Source organism: Miniopterus schreibersii (assembly GCF_964146895.1).
Source record: "Miniopterus schreibersii genome assembly, chromosome: 3".
Taxonomy (NCBI): domain Eukaryota; kingdom Metazoa; phylum Chordata; class Mammalia; order Chiroptera; family Miniopteridae; genus Miniopterus; species Miniopterus schreibersii.
The window spans coordinates 10,646,455-10,669,127 of NC_138103.1; the positions used below are offsets into that span (position 1 = coordinate 10,646,455).

The 22,673-nt window shown below is 59.8% G+C and overlaps 3 protein-coding genes across 12 annotated transcripts in view; 2 read left to right on the forward strand and 1 right to left on the reverse strand.

Annotated features, from left to right (window-relative positions):
• The first annotated feature begins 4,801 nt into the window (after positions 1–4,801).
• NHERF2 (NHERF family PDZ scaffold protein 2) lies at positions 4,802–15,701 on the forward strand. 2 transcript variants are annotated; one of them, XM_081133214.1, is made up of 6 exons: positions 4,802–5,194; positions 7,714–7,914; positions 13,000–13,179; positions 13,462–13,615; positions 13,693–13,736; positions 14,568–15,701. In XM_081133214.1, the coding sequence occupies exons 1-6, from the start codon at positions 4,982–4,984 to the stop codon at positions 14,724–14,726; spliced, it is 951 nt and encodes a 316-aa protein (XP_080989340.1). In that variant the 5' UTR covers positions 4,802–4,981; the 3' UTR covers positions 14,727–15,701. The 2 variants fall into 2 exon arrangements, with proteins under 2 accessions (XP_080989340.1, XP_080989341.1); XM_081133215.1 differs by lacking the exon at positions 13,693–13,736.
• A 753-nt stretch (positions 15,702–16,454) lies between these two features.
• On the reverse strand, positions 16,455–22,444 carry NTHL1 (nth like DNA glycosylase 1). 3 transcript variants are annotated; one of them, XM_081131563.1, is made up of 6 exons: positions 22,157–22,329; positions 20,859–21,088; positions 19,990–20,160; positions 18,928–19,087; positions 16,828–16,933; positions 16,455–16,672 (listed from the first exon to the last, which is right to left on the reverse strand). In XM_081131563.1, the coding sequence occupies exons 1-6, from the start codon at positions 22,293–22,295 to the stop codon at positions 16,549–16,551; spliced, it is 930 nt and encodes a 309-aa protein (XP_080987689.1). In that variant the 5' UTR covers positions 22,296–22,329; the 3' UTR covers positions 16,455–16,548. The 3 variants fall into 3 exon arrangements, with proteins under 3 accessions (XP_080987689.1, XP_080987690.1, XP_080987691.1); XM_081131564.1 differs by having other exon boundaries at positions 16,460–16,672; positions 19,990–20,115; positions 22,157–22,318; XM_081131565.1 differs by lacking the exon at positions 22,157–22,329 and adding an exon at positions 22,338–22,444 and having other exon boundaries at positions 16,461–16,672.
• The window catches only part of TSC2 (TSC complex subunit 2), a 36,360-nt gene continuing 36,105 nt past the window's right edge, over positions 22,419–22,673 (forward strand). For 4 of the 7 annotated variants that reach the window (XM_081131556.1, XM_081131558.1, XM_081131560.1 and 1 more), the window contains exon 1: positions 22,437–22,527. The gene's annotated coding sequence lies outside the window, so the exon portion shown is untranslated. Of the gene's footprint in view, positions 22,528–22,673 lie in introns of all 7 variants that reach the window. The other 3 variants (XM_081131562.1, XM_081131557.1, XM_081131559.1) reach the window with 3 other exon arrangements.

The following is a 22,673-nucleotide window of genomic DNA, read 5'->3' on the forward strand; positions in this document are numbered from 1 at the left end:
TAGAGACACAAGCAGAAACACTGTCTGGGCCTGGGTTCTCTTCACCCTTCTCTGCCAATGTTGCCCCTCCTGTTTGGGGGTGGGGTCGTCAGACCAGGCCCTGGGATCCCCAAGAAGGGGAGGGGTCTCCCCCAGAGGAGGGGTAAGTCAGACCCCAGGTTCCTGCTGTCACCCACCAAGGTATAGAGGAAAACAGGAGCTAATACCTCACCCACTGAGATGCAGCTCCTACCCGAGCATCCAGGGAGCCCTACAGGGTGCCCCCTCACTATGCCCCCTGGAAGACTGTTCCCAAGGAGGTGGGACCTCAAGACCTGGCAACCCACCCAACCTTTCCTTCATCTCCCAGCATTCATTACAAACCTAGATCTCCTAGGAACCCCTCCCTCCCCTCAGTGGAAGGCTTCTGGAGAGGAAGTGGGAACACCTGCCCCCCCCTTCATAGCCACGCTCTCCCCCTTGAGAGGAAGAGCCCTTCCACCTGAGTCCCCTTGTCTTCTCAGGGGCCCTCCAACTCATCCCCCTCTGCATTTCCAGTTACTGGCTGCAGCCCCCCTATGTAATGTGCTGTGCCATCTTGAAGAACAAACACCTCCCTCCACCTGGGTCCTCTTCCAGCTCCTCCTTCACAAGTATCTGCGCCCCTCCACTCTCCTGCTTCCTCTTCAACTCTTCAGTGTGGGCTCAGACTCCCACAACTGTCCTGGACCTCAAAGCGCCTAAGCATTGTGCTCTAATGCTCTCTGCCCTTGGAGACCTTCTGCAAGGTCTCCCCTTGGGACACCCAGCAAAGCCTGGAGGAGTGGTGGTCCCATGTTTGTCTGGCTTTGGGATGCCCATGTGCAACCAGCCCCCCCACTGCCCCTTTGGCCTCTGGAAGCCCTCATCTCTCCTCACTGGAAATTCCTTCTCATCTCCTGGATGCATCCTCTGCACGTGGTCCCCTAATGTGGATGCCCAGTTTTACTCCACTCTCTCAATTCTTATGATGAATTTATTTACCCTGATTCCACTCAGTTTTTTGCCCCAGGATCTGCATTGGCAGAAGGGGTGGACTCAGACCTCTCAGGTCCTCATTCTCCCTCTAAGCCCACTCCTACCCTCTGCTCTTCCTCAAGCTTGGCCTTTCAAACCATGGGTTTCCTGACCTTGTCACACGCAGTACACACCAAAAGGGTCTCCCCACCTTTGGTGGGATGAAATCTATCTCTGGGTCTGGGCCACAGGACTGGACCTGTCCCCCACTCTCATTGCTCCCTCCCCTCCCCACACAGCCTGCAGACACTGGGCAGGTTCCAGACACAGCCCCATGGTCCACCCTGAAGGACTCCTGGGCTCCAGGCTGGGTTAAATACCCCTCCTTGGGGCTGCCCCAGCCCTGGGCCTTGCCTCCCCTTGCCAAGATACACAAATCCCTGTTTCCACGGGTCTCAGAGATGTTTCCCCAGTGCTAACCAGTGGTTGGCACCAAGTGGTCAGCAAATATTTGGTCACAGGTGCTGGAAAACTTGGTGAAAGGCCAGACTTCATGTTGCCTGAGGTACCCCAGTCCAGAGAGGTTGGTGCTAGGTCCAAGGTAAGGGAGGATAGCCCATCAGGGGCTCGGCGGAGTCTCGGCTTCTGTGCGTACCACCCACACGGCACCCCCTATGTTCCTGTATTACTGGCAACCCTGGTGCGCAGACCTCACTCCAGTCCCCACTCTGCCAGGCTGGACCCAGTAGGAGCCAGAGGGGTGGGGCCTGGGCAGCCCTTCGGGCGCTGCAACCCCATTCGGAGCCAGCAGGTGGCACTGCGCGGCTGCGCTTCGGGGCTCCGGCCCTGCACCGCGCCTCCGGGGAGGGGAGGGACTGGGGTGTGGGTTGCGGGACCAACCAGAGCGGGATGGGCGGGGCACGGCCCCCGGGGCGTACTTGGTGTGTTCCCTGCGCCACCTCCGCCTTTGGTGCTCGCGGGTTTCTCCTCTCTCCCCTACGCCTCTGGGCCTCTAATCTCTTTCCGTCACTACGGTCCCGCCTGCTCCAATTTCGGGCTCGGAAGAGAAGCCTGGTGTTGTCTAAGGGAGGAGCCCTGAGCCTGAGGTCCTGCTTATCCCGCGGGGCCATTAATGCCCATTAGGGAGGGAGCGGCGCCAGCCGAGGAAGCTCTGGGCCTTTACCCGTGCGTTGGACCCTTTAGGCGGGCACGAACTGTCCTCTGACTGCCACACCCCGTCACAGTCCTGGTCCAGGCTCCGCCCTTCGCTGGGGTGTTGCTGCAGGGAGCTGGGCTCAAAGCTCAGAAAAACCCCCCCTCCTTACCCAAGGTGGACCGTCCGACTGCCCAGGGGAGGGGAGCACCGACAGGTGTCCTCGCCCTCTATTGCAAGTCTGCGTAGACAGGTGGCAGGAGTAGGTGAGGGCGTGGGGGGGGGGGGCGTTTCGTTACCTCGACCTGACTTCCTTCCCTCCCATGGCCCGCCTCACTGCCCACCTACCCTATCCCTTCCCCAGAGACCCAAAACAGCTCACAGCCCCTGGACACTTTTCAGCCCCCACTTCTGGCCCTCCCTCTGCCTTAGCCTCTTTTTCTGCGTCTCACCTCCATCAGAGGCTGGAGGAAGCTCAGGGAAGCTCGCCCAAGAGAGCTGCCGGTCGCCCTTCTTCGGGGCTGTTATTTCAAGCCCTTCACACTGACCCTGCTCCCTCTCATTCCGTCCTGTTCCTCCTTTGGAATTTTTACCTGTAGTTCCTTCCTGGACCTTTATTTATTTGTTGTTGTTACCCATTTCCTTTGTTTCCCCCTTGGTTACTTTGTTACCTCTCCTGGTATTTCCCTGGCTTTGGGGCCTCTGTTACTCTTGGATGCAGTATTGTTGCCTGACCTCTGGTTGTGACCACATGCCCTGTTATCCCTCCCTCCAGCTGTGTTGTTCCCATCAGTCTTCTCTCACAGGCTGAGTCCTTTGCTGTGGAAGGTAAAAGGGCCCAAGGCTGATCAGGAGTGTCTGTCCTAGGGAGTGAGGTGGAGGTCTCCAAGCCTTCTGACCCAGGGGACCTGGGGCCCCTACTTTGGTGGTCTTCCATTGAGCCACCTCCCTCAACTCTGGTGTGGCCTCAAAGCTACAGACTGGTAGGTCTTGGATGGTCCTCATTGCTCTGGGGTAACCCCTTGGGGTGGTGTATGGTGAACCTCACTGCCCACACCCATCCTCACAGCCTCCTGGTGCAGCAGCACTAGGTTGAGTACAGGAAAGCCAGTCACAGTCCAGATAGGCAGCCTCTGGATAGGCAAACAGACAAATGGAGGTGGCCAGCCAGAGAGGAGCCTTTGGCAGCATCAGCCAGGAACTCAGAGGTGGGAGTGGGGATGGGGGAGTAGCCATTCAGCTTCCGCCTAAGTGGCTTTTAGGGGCAGCAGCTGGGGTGTGGATACCCAAGGGGCTTTGGCCCAGGAGGCTGCTCAGAGGCAGGCTCTGTACTTGGGTGGGAGCTGGGAACCCAGGCTGAGAGCACTGGAGAAGTAGCAGCAAGGTCTGGGTCTGAGCAGAGCCTGCTTCTGCCCTCATGAGGAACTGTCTCAGCTGGCTGTGCCTGACTCCTGGGTGCCAGGTATGTGCTAGGGAGGGGTATACTGAAGGGGACTCCAGCCAGTTATCTTCCTGTATCTGAGGCTGTGAAGAGTGTGGACCTGGAATCTCACAGCCCTGGGCTTAAGAGGAGCTGGGGAACCTGGCCTGGGTCTCTTCTCTAAACCTTAGTCTCCTGATCTGTAAAATGGCCTGAGCCTGAGCCTGAACCATCTGGGGTTATTTCAGGTAAAATGCACTCAGAGGCAATACAAAGCAGAAATGATTCTCCACTGATGATTATTGTTAGGTTGGGGGAAGGGGGCACTCTTGCTGGGAGGAAGTAGAGGCTAGGGGAGAGGGAGAATGGAGGGAGAGGAGGGTTGGTGGCAGAAAAGGGGCAATATGCTGGTTCCTGGGTATGGAAACAGCTCCGGTCAGTGCTGACCACAGGCCAGAGCTCAGAGACCAGTGTCCTCAGCACATTATATCCCAGGTCAGGATGGGGGGGGGGAGGGTGCGGGGAGTAGCAAAGACCAAGACCCTCTCATCGGCCAGACAAGAATATTTCCTTACCCCACCCTTCCACCTTTTCTGTCATCGACAATGGGCAGGGTCATGAGTGAGGGGCCCTGACACAGGGAGGGGATGATGGGAATGCTTAATGGACACACACTGCACAGATCGGGCAAACACTCCTGGGGAGGGTCAGGGAGTCGCTCAGTCACTGACCTCCAGTAGATAAGGAGGGGCTGCTGTCATGTCGCTTTCAAACCTCTTTTTGCCTTTTGGACTATCCTGGGACTCTGCGCTGGGCCAGGGCAGCTGTGGGCCCAGGAGGGATCCAGATACATGGACAGCGGTGCTGTTGGTGCTTCCTAAGGAGGGTGGACAGGACCGTGGCCCTCGTTGTTACCCTCTGTCCCCTGTGAGGACTCCTTTGGCCCTAGGACCCTTTCTCCATTCCCTTCCCACCTTCCTGTCTTGTGCAGTGCATGCAGTAGGTGCTCAATAAATGTGCCTGGACTAGGAGGCAAAGGTGCTGACTCCAAAGAGGCTGCCCAGAGTGGGGGAGAGGCAGAGAGGTTCCCTGTGATCCGGAACCCCCTGTTCCTGCAGCCTTCCTCTGGGCTCCCCCAAGCTGGCAGGGTGCCGAGATAGGGGCGAGGCCAGGATGGCTTGGACCCAGGCTGGGGGCGGAGGAGGCGGAGAAGGGGCGGTGCGGGGGCGGTGTCGCAGCCCGAGCTCCAGCCCAAGCCGGAGGCGACGGGAGCCGAGCGGGAGCCGCGGAAGCTGCCGCCAGGTCCCCGGCGCCGCCACCGCCTCCGCCGCCTCCGCCGCCGCCTCCTCCGCGCCGCCCCGCGCCCCTGGCTTGCTGGCGGGGGCCGTAAGCGCCGCGGCCAGCCCGTGGCCTGCCGGTGGGTAGCCGGCGCCATGGCCACACCGGAACCGCTGCGGCCGCGCCTGTGCTGCCTGGTGCGCGGCGAGCACGGCTACGGCTTCCACCTGCACGGCGAGAAGGGCCGTCGCGGGCAGTTCATCAGGCGCGTGGAGCCCGGCTCCCCGGCCGAGGCGGCCGAGCTGCGCGCGGGAGACCGCCTGGTCGAGGTCAACGGCGTCAACGTGGAGGGCGAAACGCACCACCAGGTGGGTGCCTGCGCCCCCCAGCTCTCCGGGCCCCTCCCCAGGAGCGCGTCCGTGGAGGCTCCAACGACCACCCGGCCCGGCGCTGCCTACACCCAGGCCTCAGTTCCCTGCTCCCGGCTAGGAGGGGGTCGCACCAGGGCCTGCGTGCCCACCCCCGCGACGGGAAGTGGGGGATGTAGCCACCGAGGCAGTCGTCGCCGGCCTCCTTCCTAGCACCTCACCCTCCAAGCTCAGCAGTCCTGCACCGCGGAGGGGGAATCCTGGCAGGGAGGGGCCCGCACTGCGGCTCTAGACCTTTAGGCTTCTTCTGGCCTCGGTGTGCCAAGTATGGAGGTGAGGGGCAACATGTGTGTGCACACAGCTGGGTGTGAGCATGCAGGTCCCTCAGGGGATCACACATGTGCACACACAACTGTCTATGTGTACCTGAGGGGTGTCATAGTAAGGGCACACCTGTGTGTGCCTGCATCAGTGAGTGTGTGCACGTGAATATACAAGTCTGCACTCTAGGTGTGTATGTGTGTGGACAGATCTGCATGTTTGGACAAGTGTATGTGAGCTGCGATGTGTAAAAAAGACACAGGTCTGCATGCCTGGATGTGTATGAGCTGCGCTGTGTGTGTCCAGGCCCGTCTATCAACCCGCCTGGCTGTGTGTAGTCGTCAGTGTGTGTTGGCAGCCGGTGTACTCGTGGGTGTCCTGGCTGATGGTGTCTGGATCCCAGTAGGAATCACTGCTGATGGCAGCACATTCCTCTTTTTGGAGGCTGCCTGGCCGTGCAGGTGTCTCTGGGCCGCAGCCCCTGCCTCCTGCAGCTGGAGATGAAGGCCGGAGGGAGGGCAGGGTCTCCTCTCTACAGGTTATGACTCCTGGGGCTGTCCATCTCCCACTGGCCAGTGACTCACCTTGAGTACAGCCACTCCTGTTCAGGTTCCTCTGTGTCCCCCCAGCACCTGTGCATCCACGATCCGTTAGAGTGTCCAGCCCTGGGGTCTAGAGATTAATATATTGGTCCTTGGCTGAGCTGGGAGCTGAGCTCCTGGGCCCTTGTCTATCCGTCTGCTGTCCTGTCTTCCACCCAGAATGTCAACCTGATAAGGCTGTTTACTGAAGGAAGGTGGGTGTCAGGGTCAGAGGGCTTGGTTTGACAGGCCACAGGGAGGGGCTGGCAAAGCTGTTTAACGTCACTGCCACCACTGCCACCGTTGCGCCTGTTTGTCCCAGGCCTCTGGGTGCTGGTCTAAGAACTTCACACACAGGCCCTGAATGGGCAGCTCAGTTGGTTAGAGGGTCGTCCTGATGCGCCAAGGCTGCTGGTTCTATTCCAGGTCAGGGCGCATGGGAGAGTCAACCAATGAATGCGTAATTGTAACAGTGAATCAATCTCTCTCTCTCCTTCCCTCCTCCCTCTCTCCCTCCCTCCTCTTTCTCTAAAATAAAATAGAAGACAGAAATTTAGAACTTCACACACAGGACCCCATGGGATCCTCCCACTGCCCCAGGAGGGAGGTCGTGCAGTTATAGCTCCCACCTTACAGATGATAAAACTGATGCTTGGAAATGTGTAGTGACTCCTTTGGGTACCACAGTTGGGAAGCAGCACGGTGCTAGGGTCCTGCTGCATGGGCAGAGAGGAGGGACAGAAGAGGCCCAGGGAAGCATGGGTCTGGTTCAAGCCCTCCTCTCTGTTGACAACTTCTGCCAAGCAGCTGAAGGGGGCCCCCAACTGCCCTCCCCCAGGCCTTGGGGTGGGGGTGGGGGAGGGGATATTACCCTCCTTACTCCAATGCTCAGTGGGCACTTGTTCCTTCTCCCTGCAAGGAACACGCTGGCCTGCGTGCGCCATGGACCCCCACATGCTCTAGACACACAGCACCTGCATAAACACACAGATGGGCCACATGCCACACCTGTCCCACAGTTGGACCTACCCCGCCCCTTCTCTGCCTGCTGGGTTCGAATCCCACTTACGGCATCTTGTGTGGTACCTGAGTAGGTGCCTTGCCACAGGAACCCTTCAGGTCCAGCAGGAATGGGCCTGCGGTCATGATCTGGAGCTGACGAGCTGACGGAGGGCCTGGAGGCGGGCTTAGACTTCCATCCCCCACCACTGAGAAAGACAAATGAGCGCAGACACACCCAGACTGACACCCAGGGAGACAGCACTATCTCTCAAACCCAGACTGAGAGACAGACCCTGAAACATAGGTGCATGCCTGCACAGCTGCCTCACCCAGCTTCCCATCCCCTCCTGGAGAAGACCCTGGGCTGAGCCAAGGCCTTGGGACCACACTGAAGCCCTTGCAGCCAGGGCCCTAGTGTCAGGAGCCCCAGGAGAGGAGGGAGGGAGCTGCTGGAGCCTGGGGGTGGGGGGTGGAGCTGGCAGGCCTCTTGGTCCAGCCACCCACCCCTAGTAGGCCAGCCGCCTGCCCATGAGCCCTGCCAGCTTTGGGTGGTGCCACTGTCCATGTGCTGCCCAGAGAGCTGGCTGCTGACCCACTGCTACCTCCCTGTCCCAGGTGGTCCAGAGGATCAAGGCTGTGGAAGGGCAGACCCGGCTGCTGGTGGTAGACAAGGAGACAGACGAGGAGCTGCGCCGGCGGCAGCTGACCTGCACTGAGGAGATGGCCCAGCGAGGGCTTCCACCTGCCCATGACCCCTGGGAACCAAAGCTGGTCTGGACACGTGCAGGCAGCCTTGGCTCCAAGGATGGCCAGAAGGTATGGCAGATTCTACCCACAGGGACCACCTTGGCTTCTCCCACAACCATTTTGGCCTCTTGATGGTAGTCTCTGTTTCTGGCCACCTCCAGAAGTCATTATCTCAGTCTCTTCTGCCTCTTAGGGCCTTTCTTTGTCTCTGGTGACTACCCTCTTGGCTATACTCTTTCTGCCCTGAGACTGTTTTAAGCTGGGTAGGATGAGGGCAGCCTGGTCCTTGGCCCCCACCCCTCTCCCAGGTTGCTGGGAACTACCTGATCTAGGGAGGGACCACTCTGACAAGGCCCCTTCCCCAGCCTAGGTCTGAGGAACCTAAGCCAGGGAGAGGCTGCTCAGATGTCCTGGGACTGAGTGTGCCCAGCTCTGTGCCTGTGATAGGTGTTTATCTGTCTGTGGCCCTGTTCTTATGTCTGTCTTTAGGGATCTGCTTGTTCTGTGTAGGCCTTGGGGGACAAGAGCTGGCCCTCCTCTGTGGGCAGTGTATAGTTGGGAACCGAAGAGGAGACTCTCTTGAGTCCTCTCATCTGATGGTTTATAGGGTTGGAGCACCTCCAGCTCCTCCCTGCCCTTCCCCCCACCCCCAGGCTGGAAGAAGTGGAAAAGAATTCACCTCCTAGGTGTCTGGGCCTGGGGAGTGTCCCGTGGGGGGGGGGGGGTTGCTGGTGACCCTACCTGGGAAGCACCTGGAGGCCAGGAGGAAGAGCCTGGGGCTGCTAGTTCCTTTCTCCTGGAAGTCCCATGTTATTGTCTGTCTTGTCCTCTCTCCCTTTTTTATTTTTAAAGAAAAACAAGTCCCTTTAGGGGATTTAAGCCCAGGGGTTCCCAGATGCCACTTTGAAAACCACTGGCCTAAGCCCAGTGGAGGTGTGAGAGCTAAAGTTTCTGGGTGTGCAGGGGATCCCAACATCTGCCTTGTCCTGTGCCTGTGACCTGGACTGGAGCACAGGCCTGCACTTTTTGTTTGGGGGTGGTTACTCAAGGACAGAGAACTGCTGGGTGGGGTAAAGGAGGGGTTGTCTTAGGCCCTGTAGTTTGCGTTTTGCCCTGTGGCCACCGAAGGCTGGAATAGGGGGGTGTTAGGGTCAGGTTTGTCATTTCAGGGGGGTCCTGGGGTGGTGTGCTGGCTGGGCCCCTCCTGAGCCTGAGATCAGAGCCTCATTCCTTCCTGGGCATTCACACCCCACCCCCAGGCGTTTGTCCATTGATTTAGACACAAACGGCTGAGTTCACCTTCCTGTGGAAAACATTCGCCCTCGGGCCTTATCTTCAGGATGGGGTGGCCCACCTTGCCCTTGGGTGGAGCCTTCCCCCTATGCTATTTCAGGCTCTGGGGCTGCAGGAAGCTCTGGGAGGGGGCTTCCTCTGGGTGTATTTTTGGAGGAACAGAGTGAGACCTGACTGGCACGCTTCTCTGTGGTTCAGGCTGGCCTGGGGACAGGGACCCCAGAAGGCCAGAGGAGGCCCAGGGGACAGAGACCCCCAGTTTTACTGGCTGAGCTCAGAGCATCAGAAGGAAGCACTGCTTGGGGGTGGGGAGAGGGGGATGCTCCTATGCAGGGCTGTGCTCTAAGGGGTTAGGAGAAACCAGGTGGATGGATGTGTGTGGTTTGCTCTGGTGCAGGGTGAAGGGCCCACCCCTCGTGCCCCTGGGAGGTAAGGGCTGAGGTGGAGTCAGGGCCCTCATGCCACTTACACCCTCTCGCCTCAGTTACCTTACCTCCTGTCCTGGGGCTGGGAGGGGAGAGGTGAGGCAGGGGAGGACACTAAGGTGGCTGGACCCCCCTTAGGGGGCTGTCAGGGCCTTGTCAGTGGTGATTCAGGCCCAGGCCAGACAGGGTTAGGGGTGGCTGCATCTGCAGTGCAGCTGATCCTGATAGTGATAATAGGGGACAGCCCCCAAACTGAGCCAGGGCAACTAGCAACCAGTGGTGCCACGTCTGGGCACTGTTAGACCCTGGGCACTCCTCTCCCTCACACGCAGTCTGTGCCTTCATCCTCTGGTTTTGGAGGCCCTTGGGGTCTGTGAGTGAGTGAGGTAACAGAGCGCTACAGGGGGTGACTGCTTGGCATAGGACCCTGTCCTACAAGAGGGCTTCTGGGGCTCCTTGCTCCTGCCTCTACCCCATGAGCCACAAGAGGACTGTCTTCTATTCTGGGCCAGGGTTCCTCCCTTGCCTCCCTGTCTCCCCAGCCATGAGTCCTGGGAGCAGGGCAGGGCCTTCCAGCAACTTCCTTCTCTTCTTGGGACGGAAACCTAGCCGGGGGGGTGGCGCTGGGCTGGAGCTGAAGTAAGGAAGGGGGACTCAGCCACCACCCTGTCCCCCAGAGTGACTCATCCTATGTCCCCACCTGTCCCTGGGGAGCCTGGGCCTCAGTGGGAGGTAGATAAATGGGGTGGCAGCCTGGGCCAGCCAGAGAGCTCAGGCCGCTCCAGCTGGATGCTCACTGGCAGCCACTTCTATTCCCACCTCCATGGCCCACTCCTGGAATTCCACACCACCCGCCCCGGTCCCAGGAGCCCCTCCACGGAGCCCATCCCAGGGGCTTGTGCAGGTTAGGTGGGGTGGGTGCAGGGCGGGCAGTGAGGACCCCAGCAACCAGTTTAGCCTGTGTCCCCTAGGGTCAGGAGAGAGGACCCTGGCGTGAGCAAGCTGGACCCTGAACAACAATAGGGCCTTTCTCTGCCAGGGCTGGTGAGTCACCATCTGGGGGGGCACAGCCTGGCTCCTGGGGTACCCCCATGCCAGCCTCTTTGTCTGGTTACAGGCACAGCTGGGAGGCCGGGGCTTGTCCAGTTCTGGGGCGGCCCTGCTGGGAGCCGTGGGAGCCTGAGAGCCTGGCTGGGAGATGGCAGGAAGTGCTCTGAGCCAGGGCTGGGCGTGAGGAATGTGAGCAATGCGCTGGCCCGCCTGCGCCCCCTCCGGACCCTCTGTTGCCTGCTCTCCCGCAGGGCCTCCCTGCTGGGTCATTGCATTGCAGCCCCTCAGCTTGTGGGTCTAGTGCCAGGTTTGTTGCTTCGCGGACACTGGTCTCGCCTAAGGAGAGGGATTTAGGCTAGACATTAGGAGAAACCTCCTGGCTTGTGTGATGAGAGGCAGCTGTGCTGGGTTGAGGCAGGGATGGTCAGTATGGTTTTAAACCCAGATGTGACTTCAGCCTCGCCTTATGGCCCCAGATTTCCCCCAGATCGATGCCCTCCAAATTCTTTTCCCATTTGGGGGCTTTAACAGACCCTATCCTGAAGGTTAATGTGGAGGGTGTGGGAAGAGGCCACAGGGACCCGTATCACCGGGCCATCCTATTACAGCTGTGGGTTGCCTTGTGTGGCTATGCAGCATGTTTGGGAACATATGTTTGGATGCCTGGTCTCCTTGACCATGGGATGTGCCTCTGCTACCCGGGCCCATGTCCACATTCTAGGCGTGGTCATGTCACACTTCCAGGTTCCGTGCATGGCCGGGGCTCTGACTCTGCTCTGTCCCAGCCAGCCTTCGGGACCCATGCTCTGACAGCCTATACCTGAGAGGCGCCTCTGGGAAGGTGTGGGCCCTCCTCAAAGCTGCACACTTGTACCTCCAGGTGTTTCTGGGAGAGGACACAAGTCTGTATAGTGGGGCTCTGGAGAATTTGGGCTCTCTCACCCCCAGTAGACCATGTTGCCCAGTCAAGCCCCCAGGGAACTGAAGAGCAGCAGCTCTGTCCCTGGAGTTCTTGGGGTTATGGTGCTAGATGGTGGCCTACAGGGGGGGTATCCAGGGGTTCTGGGGAGGCTTTGAGGGTCAGAGAAGGAATCTTGGAGGAGGGGCACAGGCTGGACAGGAAGAGGGTATTCCGGACAGGTAGGAAGGCCCTGAGCCTGGAGCAAGGCACCCATCCTGTGAGGAATAACACTCTTGGCCCCACAGCCGGGTGGCCACCAACTGGCAGACCAGAGCACTCACAGTCAGATTTGGGATTTGGAACCAGGTTGCAGGCCTGTGGCCTGGAGTGGTCCAGGGGGTGGCCTGGGCTGCAGGGAGGCAGGTGCCCAAGGCCTGGAGACCCTCTCTGAGGGCCGAGTTCAGTGCCACCCCCAGCCTGGCCCAGGGTCAGTCCCTCCAGCACCCTTAAGGGAGGGGCCTAGTGAGCACTCCCACCCTGAACACTCTCACCTGCACGCGCACTCGAGCCCCGAGCGTCCTGGGAAACCTGAGCTGCTGCCTCCTCTCTCCGGCCACCGCCATGTTTAATTGAGCACCAGTAGCCGCTGGTCACTCAGCACTGCGGTCACTGACGGCCCCAGGCCCCAGCTGGGTGGGGGTACTGGGGCCTGGCCTCTGCCGGCACTGCTCCCTGGCCCACAGCCCCACTGCAGGATGCCAGAGGTAAAGCAAGGCAGGGCCCTGGGATGTTGCTGGGGGACCCTCAGGGCACTGTGTCTCAGCTGGGAGGGCAGCAGGCAGGCCCCACCCTCGGGCCTCTCCCTGGGCTCCCCGCAGCAGCCCCAGCCGCTCATCCCCGGTCTCTGGGCCTGGCGGGGGTGGGGGTGGAGGTGAGGGTGGCTCCAGCTCTCTCTGGAATGTGAAAGCAAACACTGTAGCACTGCCACCAGCCCTATGGGAGAGAAAACAAAACTGCTCAAGCCCAGGACTGCGAGCCCCACACTCACGGAGGGAGGTGGGGAGGGGGGCGCTTGCAGGCAGGGCCCCTGGGGACAGCCATCTAGGACATTGAGCGGAGTGGCAGCTGGTCTCGCCTAGCCTCTCAGGACCCTGGCCTGTGCTCAGTGCTGTCCTTGAGCCTCTTGGTTCTCCCAACATCCCTAAGACCCCTGGCCCCATCAGAAGTCATTTTGGGGTTTGGGCTTTGTCCAAGATGTCACAGCTGGAGCTCAGTCATAGAAAGCCTAATGGGGCCCCCCTGGGGCATGGGTGAACAGTGTTTGTCTCTGCCACTGGGCAGGGCCTGATTCCCAGTGTGGGGTTGTGGCTCCCTCCTGCCACCACCACGGCTGTGCTGCACACTGGGGGCCAGAGGCCTTGGGGTGGTGGCAGTGGCCTCTGGGGGTGGAGCTGTAGCTTGACCCCTAGTCCCATGTGCCTGCAGGATGTTAATGGGCCCCCAAGAGAGCTTCGCCCTAGGCTCTGCCACCTTCGAAAGGGCCCTCAGGGCTATGGATTCAACCTGCACAGTGACAAGTCCCGGCCAGGACAGTACATTCGCTCAGTGGACCTGGGCTCGCCTGCCGCCCACTCTGGCCTCCGTGCCCAGGATCGACTCATTGAGGTACCCATCACTGAGGCTTTGGGGTGTCAGGTGCCTGTGTCCCCTGTGTGTGTGTGTTGTGCTTATGTCTGCCATCTGCATGCCTATGCCTGTGTCCCCCATTTGTGTCTGGGCCCCAGGTCCTCCCTGGGAGGAGGGGAGTTTCTGGGAACTTGAGCTGGCATTCCTCTTGCTGCCGCGGCTGGTGACAACATTGATTAATATTTGATGCCATACCTGGCCAGGCAGCTCGGGGGGCTGGTGGGGGCTGCCCTCAGTGCTATCCCATGCTGCTGGTGGCAGGTGAATGGTCAGAATGTGGAGGGGCTGCGCCATGCAGAGGTGGTCGCCAGCATCAAGGCACGAGAGGATGAGGCCCGGCTACTAGTGGTGGACCCCGAAACAGACGAGTATTTCAAGAGGCTGCGGGTCACACCCACTGAGGAGCACGTGGAAGGTGGGTTGCTGCCCTGGCGGACTGGGGTGGGGGTGGAGCATGAGAGCTGGGCAGCCATTGACATACTATCCCCACAGGTCCACTGCCATCACCTGTCACCAATGGGACCAGCCCTGCCCAGGTGAGAGGGTGGGTGGAAGTGGACAGGGTGGGTCCAGGAGATCGCAGTGGCACCTTTGGGAGTCCCCAAGCCTGACAGAGCCCCCATCTTTGTCGTTGTATGTTCAAGTTGTGACACCCAATCTGGCCTCGACACTCCCAGCTTTACTGCCCTCTGGGGATCCTGCCCTGGGTCCGCCCCAGCCCACATGGCAAGCAGGCCCCTCTGGCCCAGGGCTGCTGCCTTTGCTCTTCCCCCTGCCCAGCACTGGTTGCCTGGAGTGTCAGTCTCTCCTCAGGAAGCTGGTCCTGGCCTCGCCCCAGGTGACTCTCATGTGGGTGATTCATGCATTAAAACTGCCCCTCCCAGTTGTGAGTTGGCCAGGGCCGGCCACCTGCCTGTTCACTGTTTAGTGTCCAGCGACCTGTCTACACTGGGCCTGGCGTAGTAGAGGAATAAATGCAGCCCTGGTGTGTGCGTGGGCCAGGGACTCCGGGGCAGGGCCTCTGAAGCTACTACGCCTTGCCCTTGGTTTCCCAGCTCAGTGGTGGCTCACTGTTCTTGTCCCGAAGCGATCTGCCCGACTTAGACAAGGGCAATGAGGTAGCCAATGTCCACCCGCCTCCTCTGCTGGGCTTATACTTGAGGGGCCAGAGAGGCTTTTGGGGTGGGTGTTTGTGGAGTTTTCAACCTGGGCGGTGGGGCCACTGCCTCCAGGCAGCCCTCCTGGGCCTACTGCCTGAGCCCTACTAGGTGGCCTCTGGTATAAGCTCCCTGGGAAGGGTTATTTATCAGTTTGGGAACTTGAGTTCAGGGCTCACTTTGGCTACCTGCCCCCCCCCGCCCCCCCAGGACAGCAGCACCTGGAAGCACGACCCTTTTCAGGAGAGTGGCCTCCACCTGAGCCCCACGGCGGCTGAGGCCAAGGAGAAGGCGAGAGCCACCCGGGTCAACAAGCGGGCACCACAGATGGACTGGAACCGGAAGCGTGAGATCTTCAGCAACTTTTGAGCCCCTCACTACATTTGCTGGACCCGGGCCTCCAACCTGCACGGACTTTTGGGCCTCGCCCCTTGGGCCCAGACCAGAGCTCCCCAAGCCTCAGTGGACTGGAGGAGGTGCATCCTCACCCCCAGAAGCCATGGTGGTCCCACCACCACCCAGGAACCAATCCACATCCCAGTGAGTCCCCGTCCTGATCCCCCCACCCCTGGGTGCTGGGGGAACGCGGCAGCAAGATTGGGGACAGGGAGCCCCCAGTATGAGAGACATTGAGAGAGGGAGAGGCAGCGGTGACCCTAGGGGCCGGGGCCCTCGAAGCTCTGCCTGGGCCTGCTGACTTAAAGGAATTTGTGGTTTTGCTTTTTTTCCAAAAAGAGCTCCAGCTCCACACATGTTTCCACTTAATACCAGAGTCCCCGCCCCCGCCAGGACGTGTTCTCTAAATAATTGCAATAAAACAAACCTTTCTCTACAAACCATTTCCTCCCCACCCCTTCCTCCTCCTCCTTGGCAGCAGCCATCGGGTGGGAGTTCCAGGGGCTTCCTGGGATGGAGTGGGGTGGGCAGGCTGCTTGAGGGGCTTCAGGTGCGGCTGGGGAGGCCAGATGTGTCCCCTCCCCTCAGCCCCATCTTTACCTTCTCTGGCGTGTGGGTTCACTAGGTCAGACCCCCTATGTCCCCACCATACCAGGGGTCTGGGTTGCAGGGCCTGGGCTCTCCCAGGGGCCTGAGGATGGAGGCCCCCTGCCCCTGAACAGGGCAGCCTCTGGACAGGCCCCTTGTTCCTGCGCCACAGCCCCCAGGCTTAGGGAGCGTGGCTGCACGAGAGCCTACCCCAGGGGTGACTCCAGGCTTTCGGCTTGGCCCCCACCTGGAGCCCTCCCCCAGTAGACCCCGACTCTGCCTGGAAACCCATCGACATTGCTGTCTGCCCTGTAAGCCATAGCACATCTGTGCCCTTGGAATAAACAGGCCTTCTTCAGACCCCTGGCCGCCTTTGTCCTTCCTGAGCCCTCGGGTGTGGGGGAGTGGTGGTCCAGGCAGGAAGGTAGCAGCCTAGCAGCTCCATCCCCAAGTCTCAGCTGTTGGAAACAGGTCTCATTCTTAAACCTCCCCTCCCTGAATCCATCCACCTGGTAGCCAAGCCCCAACTCCTCTCAGCTCCTGCCCCCTGCCCCCGCCCACTTGGGACCCCTTCCCGTGGAGCTCTGCGCTCCTTACTCTCTGAGGCCCTTGCTCACCTCCTCTGCCTAGTGAGGCCCAACTCCCTTGCTGGCACCTCCCCTGAGACTTTCTGGGCCTTTGGTACCCCATGAGCACCTCTGCCCTGGTATAGCCCCCCCAGCAGGTACAAAGGTCAGGCCTCATGCCCTGCGGTACCCAGCTGGGCCTCCTGGCATTCTTTTGGAGGCCAGGTGGCTCTGTAAGCACTGGGGGTGGGGCCTCCTGGCAGAGGCTAGGCTCTCAGGGTGCACAAGTTCAGGAGAGGGGGTGTTTCTGGGCCCCCAGCCATCTGCTGAGGGAGGGAGGGAGGAAGCCCAGGCCTCCAGCGTCCCCAACAGGCTTCCCAACAGCTGGCTACAGCTGGCTCCCATGATCCGTCTCTTCAGTCTGGGCTCCTGCATCCCCCTCCCCCCAAGTACACAGCCCAGATTGTCACGTCCACATCCTGGCCTCCCAGGCAGCCCCATTCCAGACATGTAGCAGGGGAACACAAAACTCATGCACACACTCCCAAGGGTAGAAGTCGGATCACAACTGTTGCAAACCCCCAAACTTTATTATGAACAGGCTGCAGCTCCCCAGCAAAGTCGCAGAATATACATGGCCTTCAGCGTCCCTGTGCAGCTGGGCACAGGGCCTGGTTGAGGCAGGCGTGGCATCGCGGGCGGACAGGCAGACAAATCTGCTGGCCAAAGCCCACCAACAGTCCATTAATCTCTCTCCACAGGTCCCTGTGGGGATAGGAGTGGGTTAATGCAGAGAGAGAGAGAGAGAGAGAGAGAGAGAGAGAGAGAGAGAGAGAGAGAGAGAGAGAGAGAGAGAGCGCGCGCGCGAGCGCGCTCGAAGGAAGGAGGAGGGGAACCCCGTCCTGCCCCTGCTGCAGTACCTGGGCAGCCACTCCTCCAGTGCTGCACGGGTCTCCTCCGGGTACTTGGTCACCTTCTTGGTCCACCTAAGTCGGTTGGCAATTCTGTGCACATGTGTGTCCACTGCTGCTTGGAGACAGGGCAGGATGAATGTGGGGCACACTAGCAGGCCCAGACCACCCCGTTCTTGCCCATGGTCCCATCATTAGCCCAGGTTGGTGGGGGGGGGTCTAAGTCACCCTGGCTTCCCACACAGCTGCTGAGGAGGGCCTAGAACTGCACAGTACCAGCCAGACATGGGAATGGGTCACCAGGCCATCCCTACTGCTGGGCAGGGGCTGTGGCCAGGAACCAGAGGACCTCATTTGGGGTGCAGGGAGCAGTGCCTTTTGGCCCAGTCACTGGCTGTGGGTGCCAGTATGAGGTCATTGCCTACAGAGCCAGCACCTGTAAGGAACAGAGTGGGAAGCACAGCCAGGCCAGCTGCAGCTGTTGCCCACCTGGGCCACAGCCCCTGCTTCCCTTTACAGGCCTCCTCAGAGCTCAGCCTGGGCACCTGATCACTCAGGCCTCCTTGCCCAGCTACCTGCAGTCCCTGTTCCCTCTTCCTATTTGCCAAAGAGAAAGCCAGTCCCTGCATCAGCTTCCTCTCCTGCTAACAAGCCCAGGTAGAGGGATTATACCCTTGAGCCCTCTAGCCTCAGATTCCCCTTCCATAACATGGAGGTGACTGTGTTCCATTAGGCCCAGCCTAGGGTCACACCACACTGTGTGAACCTGCTGTGGGCTGGTTCAGGAGGGCCACTGCTTCCTCTGCTTTGTGGCCAAAGCTCAGAGAGGCCAAGTGCCTTGCCCAAGGTCACACAGGTGAGGTGGCAGAGCTGGGATCAGCTTTCTCATCAAGGGAGCCGCTCCTGGGGAAACTCCTTGGAGGCAAAGCCTGCTCTCCTAGGGTTTCCCTGTGGGGGACCAAGCCCACAGACAACCAGAAAGGATGACATTCTGACACTCCTGCCTGCTGTGTCTGCCCTGTCCCACCCTGTCCTGTCAGGGCAGTGGGCAGGGGGCCCATCACCCACAGACCTGCCAGACCACTCCTGGGAAAGAGCAGCTGAGAACAGCCACCCAGATAAGCTCAAGTATCTGCTGAGAGGCTGGCATTTTCAGGAGCCCTAGTGGGGGGAGGCTCTGCCCTGGCCCCCTCCTTGGCCCAGTTCTGGCTCTCTGGGGCTGTGACCCCTAACTGCCCTCCTATTCATGGGCAGTGCTGGAAAAGGGCCCCCACCCCAGGGAGCAGGCTTCACAAGCTGCAGAAGCTGAGGGGACCCCACCCCCTCCCAGCCCTTCCTGCAGGAGTCCCAGAGAAGCCCCAGGGTTGGGCAGTACAGAGAGGTCACAGGGTCAAACCATGGTTTCTGGGCTGGCTGGGCCTGCTGCTGGGGCCAGAAGCCCCAACTCTCTGGGCAAAGACCTTAAGCAGCTGCCACACCCTGACCCACAGCCTGTCTCCAAACAGAGATCCTCCGATGACAGGATGCCAGACCTGGACCTAGAAAAGGGATTCCAGGAAGGAGCTCCCCCACCCCCAGTTCCTCCTCCCCATCCCTCTAGACTGTTCCTCCTCTCCCTGGGTTCCCCTGCCTTCACATCACCCCAATCTGCCCACATTCATTCCAGAGCCTCCTGCTTCTGGACCTCTCTCCCACCTCATGGCTTTGCAGATGCTGTTCTTCTACCTGGAACACACTTCCTCCTCTTGGTCCTGCCTTACCCTTCAGCTCTTGGATGAGTTACCACTTCCTCAGGAAGTCTTCCTGGATGCACACCCCCATGAGGGTTCTACCCCACCAGTGAGGATTGTGCAATGTCTCTCTCCCTTACATAGCACAGAACCCGAGTCTATCCCCAGAGCCCAGCACAAAGTAGTTGCTCAGCAAGTGGGAGCTCTTCCCAACAGTACTTATCTCAGGGTGGGACAGGGCTGGCTCAGTACTGGGAATACTTTTCTGACCCTTTGGGCTGAGTTGTGGATGAGGAGACCTAAGTTGGCGTCACAGGATGTGGGGAACCCTGACAGCAGTCAGCAAGCTCCACTCTCCTCATGGGCACATGCCACTCACCGATGCCTGACACAGTACCCCAGGCCACAGCCATGGCCAAGTGTGCCATTTTGGGCCCAACACCTGGCAGTGCCACCAGCTCTGCCACAGAGGCTGGGATGTCGCCGTCATAGTTCTGCTGCAGGATGGCACTGGTCTGCTTGATGTACTTCACCTTGTTCTGAAAAATGAGGGGAGGTGTTCAGTCCTGGAGGCAAGAGGTAGAGTCCAACCTGGGAGGATAAGGCCCCAGGAAGAACCACAGGTGCCCAAAGCTGTCTGTCACCTGCCTAGGACACTCAGAGACACTTGCTTGCTCTTGTCCCCCAATGAGGTGGGAACCAAGGGAAACGGGCAGCCTAAGGGAGGCCAATGCAGGCCCTGCCTTCTATCTGTCTGGGCTAATGACATGTCTGTGGGGTCTAGTTTGGGTTCCCCCCAGACCCATTATGACTCCCAGAGGCCAGGCAGGCTGGGCAGGACCAGCATGCCAGGAGCTGGGTTCAGCAGCACCTGGGACTTCAGGAAGGAAGGCTGGAGTCTGGGGTTCCCTGCCAGCCCACAGGCCAGCTGGGCGGTTCCCATCCTGTGCCTGAGCAGACAGGGCTATTTAAAACCCATCTGACACACTGCAACCCACACCAGTGCCTAGGGGAAGTAGCCACACCCGCCTGGCCACCTTCAACAAATCTGCCCACCCACCACCCTGTGCTGGGCCTCTTGGGACTTTGGGAGTGGGTAACACACTCCAGGGAGGCTCAGAGTAAACAAAGGGAAAGGGGTGGGCAGCCTCAGTGAGAAAGGGAAGGGCCACGCAGCTGGGTGGGGAGATGGAGGAAGGAAGGGGTGGGCTGCAAACAGGAAAGGCCAAGGAGTTCCAGGGTCTGGCCTTGAGGCCCCATTGCCTGGCCCCCTGTAGGCTGCTCAGAGGGCCGGGGGGCTCTAGTGAAAACTCACATCCAGGCCCGTGTGGCGAGAAATGTCCAGCCCAGCCTCCTGTACCCCCACAGCTGCCCTCAGCCACCTGATATCTTTTCCAGGCCAGTGGCAACCCCAGCCCTGGTCAACACAGGCTGGACTCACCCTCCAGAAGCCCACGGGGTAGATGAGTGTGCCCAGGGTGCTGTCATCTGTCTGCAGGATGTTGTCCACTGTTAGGCCCCGGGCCTGTAGCCGCTGCATGGCGCCTGCTGTCACCTGGTCTTTGGTCTGGCTAGAGAGCATCAGTGATAGCAGCACCTGGTACCTCCGAACCTGCTCACAGTGTCAGGGACCAGAATGGTGGTCAGTCCTGGGTGCTCACTGTGGGCTAGGCCCTAGCCAAGCCTTTACCCACATGAAAACAGATGGGACACCAGCCTCCTACACACCTTGGCCAATGAGGGGAGGTGTGTGGGATCTAGCCTGGGCCTGCTTTTCATCTATAACTTGGGAACAATAATAGCACCTGCTTCTCAGAATCACTGTGAGGCTTAAATGAATTCTTACTGCAGTTAGGCTTGTACCTGGCACAATGTCAGTGCAGCAACCACTGTCTATTACTGTTACTGGTATGTGAATGATGCTACTACCCATCTTGCAGACAAGCAAACTGAGGCTCAACTCACCCAGTGCAAGAGCTGGGATTAGAATCACGTTGGTCAAAGGACCAAGCTCCAGGCTAGGTTCCTCTATCAGCAAACCTACTTAACGCCCCTAATGATCCAGCACTGTGCTGGCAGAGCATGAGGCCCCAAGCCACAGGTAACCCTGACTTGCTGATTGGCCACAATGAAGCAAGTAATGCTGCCCAGTGCTCTGGGTCCCAGGTGTGCATCCTCTCAGGGTGGTGCCTGCAGGGGAAGGTGCCACCTAAGAGCTGCCAAGTGTCAGGCTGTGCCCTGCCACAGGCTGAAAGGAAAAAAGCATCTTGTTCAAAAGGGGTTCACCAGGCAGATGGGGCCCCTGCCTACCTTTGGGGGCACATTGGGGTCATAGCAGTGCTCAACCCCTAGCTGGTCCACAGGCGCGTCCTTCTCACTCCTCATGGTACGGATGTTTGCCAGCTGCTGCTGCCAGTCCTGAGGCTCCCAGCTTGGCAACTTGGTCCCCTCTCTTTTCTCACCATCTGAGGTTTCATAGGCTACATTCAGACTTTGTGCCTTCCGCTGACGCTTCACAGGGTGGTGGCTTTTCCTTCCTTCTGCAAAAAAATGCCAGTCTCTTCAATGGGGGACACAGGTAAGGATAAGGTGTTGCCCTACCTGCTCTCTCACCTCTCATCATTCATTCTTTCAACAAGCATCCATCACCTACTACTGCTGGAAGTGCTCTGTTCTCTGTAGCACGCATCCAGAGCAGGTCAGCCTTCTTTGTGCCACTGCCCCCATGACCAAGTCCAAGTTAACACATGAGAACTCTGGTAACAGCCTCCACCATGGTGCCCCCTAATCTAGTCTCCACACTGTCAGAGAGAACTTTGGAAGACAAAAGTGGATTGTGTTACTTCCTGTTTGAAAGTCCTCATTGGTTTTTCTTTGTACTCGTAATGAACTCCAAACTCTGTCCTGGCAACAAAACTCCTGCCTACCTGGCTGGACTTGTCACCTGCCTGTTCCCTCCAGCCCGTTCCTCCCGCCATGCTCCTGGTGGATCTTCTTTTTCTGGACTACCCTCTGGGGTCCTTGGGTGCCTATGGGAATCCCCCTCTGGCCAATCCTGCAGACATGACCACAGGACAAGATGCAGAGGCCCTGGCATTCTCATTCACTGGTCAATCCTGTGCGAGGCACGGAGGAGATCCTTAATGACTACAGGATAAACATAATGAAGGCCATATGCCTTTCTGTTATCTCTAAGAGGCACCCTCCGGCAAGGAGAGGACTTCTGGCTTCGGGTGTCCTGGGCACCCAACTTCTCTGAGAAGTAAGCAGCTATAAGAGAACACGGCCAGTCTGCCCCACAGATAGCTTGGCGCAAGTGGAACATCCCAGGACAGGCTAGTGGGACGGACTGGGGGAGGTGTGCGCGCCCGGAACCCAGACCCTGTGGACTCCTGCCCCTGACTCCTGGGAACTGAGGGCCAGGTGAGAGCCCAGCTGCACGTGGGGCCGCGGAACTTGCTTGCTGCTGCCGGGTCCGCCACGTTCGACGTCCAGGTCCCAGCCCACGAGGCTCGGAGCCTCGACCCGGGACCCCGGCCCTCAGTCCTTTGCAGTCCCCTCCCTCTCCTCTCCCCTCCCCTCTTTTCCCTGCAGGGTCGTGGCGCTACCTGCGGCCGCTTCTCCCCTTTGGAGCAGCGTAGCCTCCTCCCCACTCCCCCTCGGTCCGGCCCCAGGTCCCCGGCTCCGGCTGCGGGTCACCATCCTCAAGCCCACGTTGTTCATGCCGGACTCCTGCGAACTACACATCCTGGCGGCCCCCGCGGCCTGGTCATGTGACTCGTCTCTCACCTAGTTTTGTTTTTTTTCCGCTAAGAGAAACCTAGAACTACGACTCCCAGCAAACCGTGCGGCGGCCTCGGACGCCATCCGCTGCGGCGGCGCGCACTTCCGGCGGCAGCCTGGGCTGGGGGGTGTGCTCCCTCCTCGGCGCTGGGACGGGACGGCCCGGCGCGCCCGGCGCGCAGCGGGCGCCGCTGGGGTGAGTGGCTCATGGAGCCCCGACCACTGGCCACCGCCCAGACCGCGGTGCGGCCCAGCCACGAGGAGAGGCGGCCGCGCCGGGCCTACTCGGTGATGAGGCTGCGGGGGCGAACCCAGAGTAGCCGGGGTCCGGGTCTAGGCCGC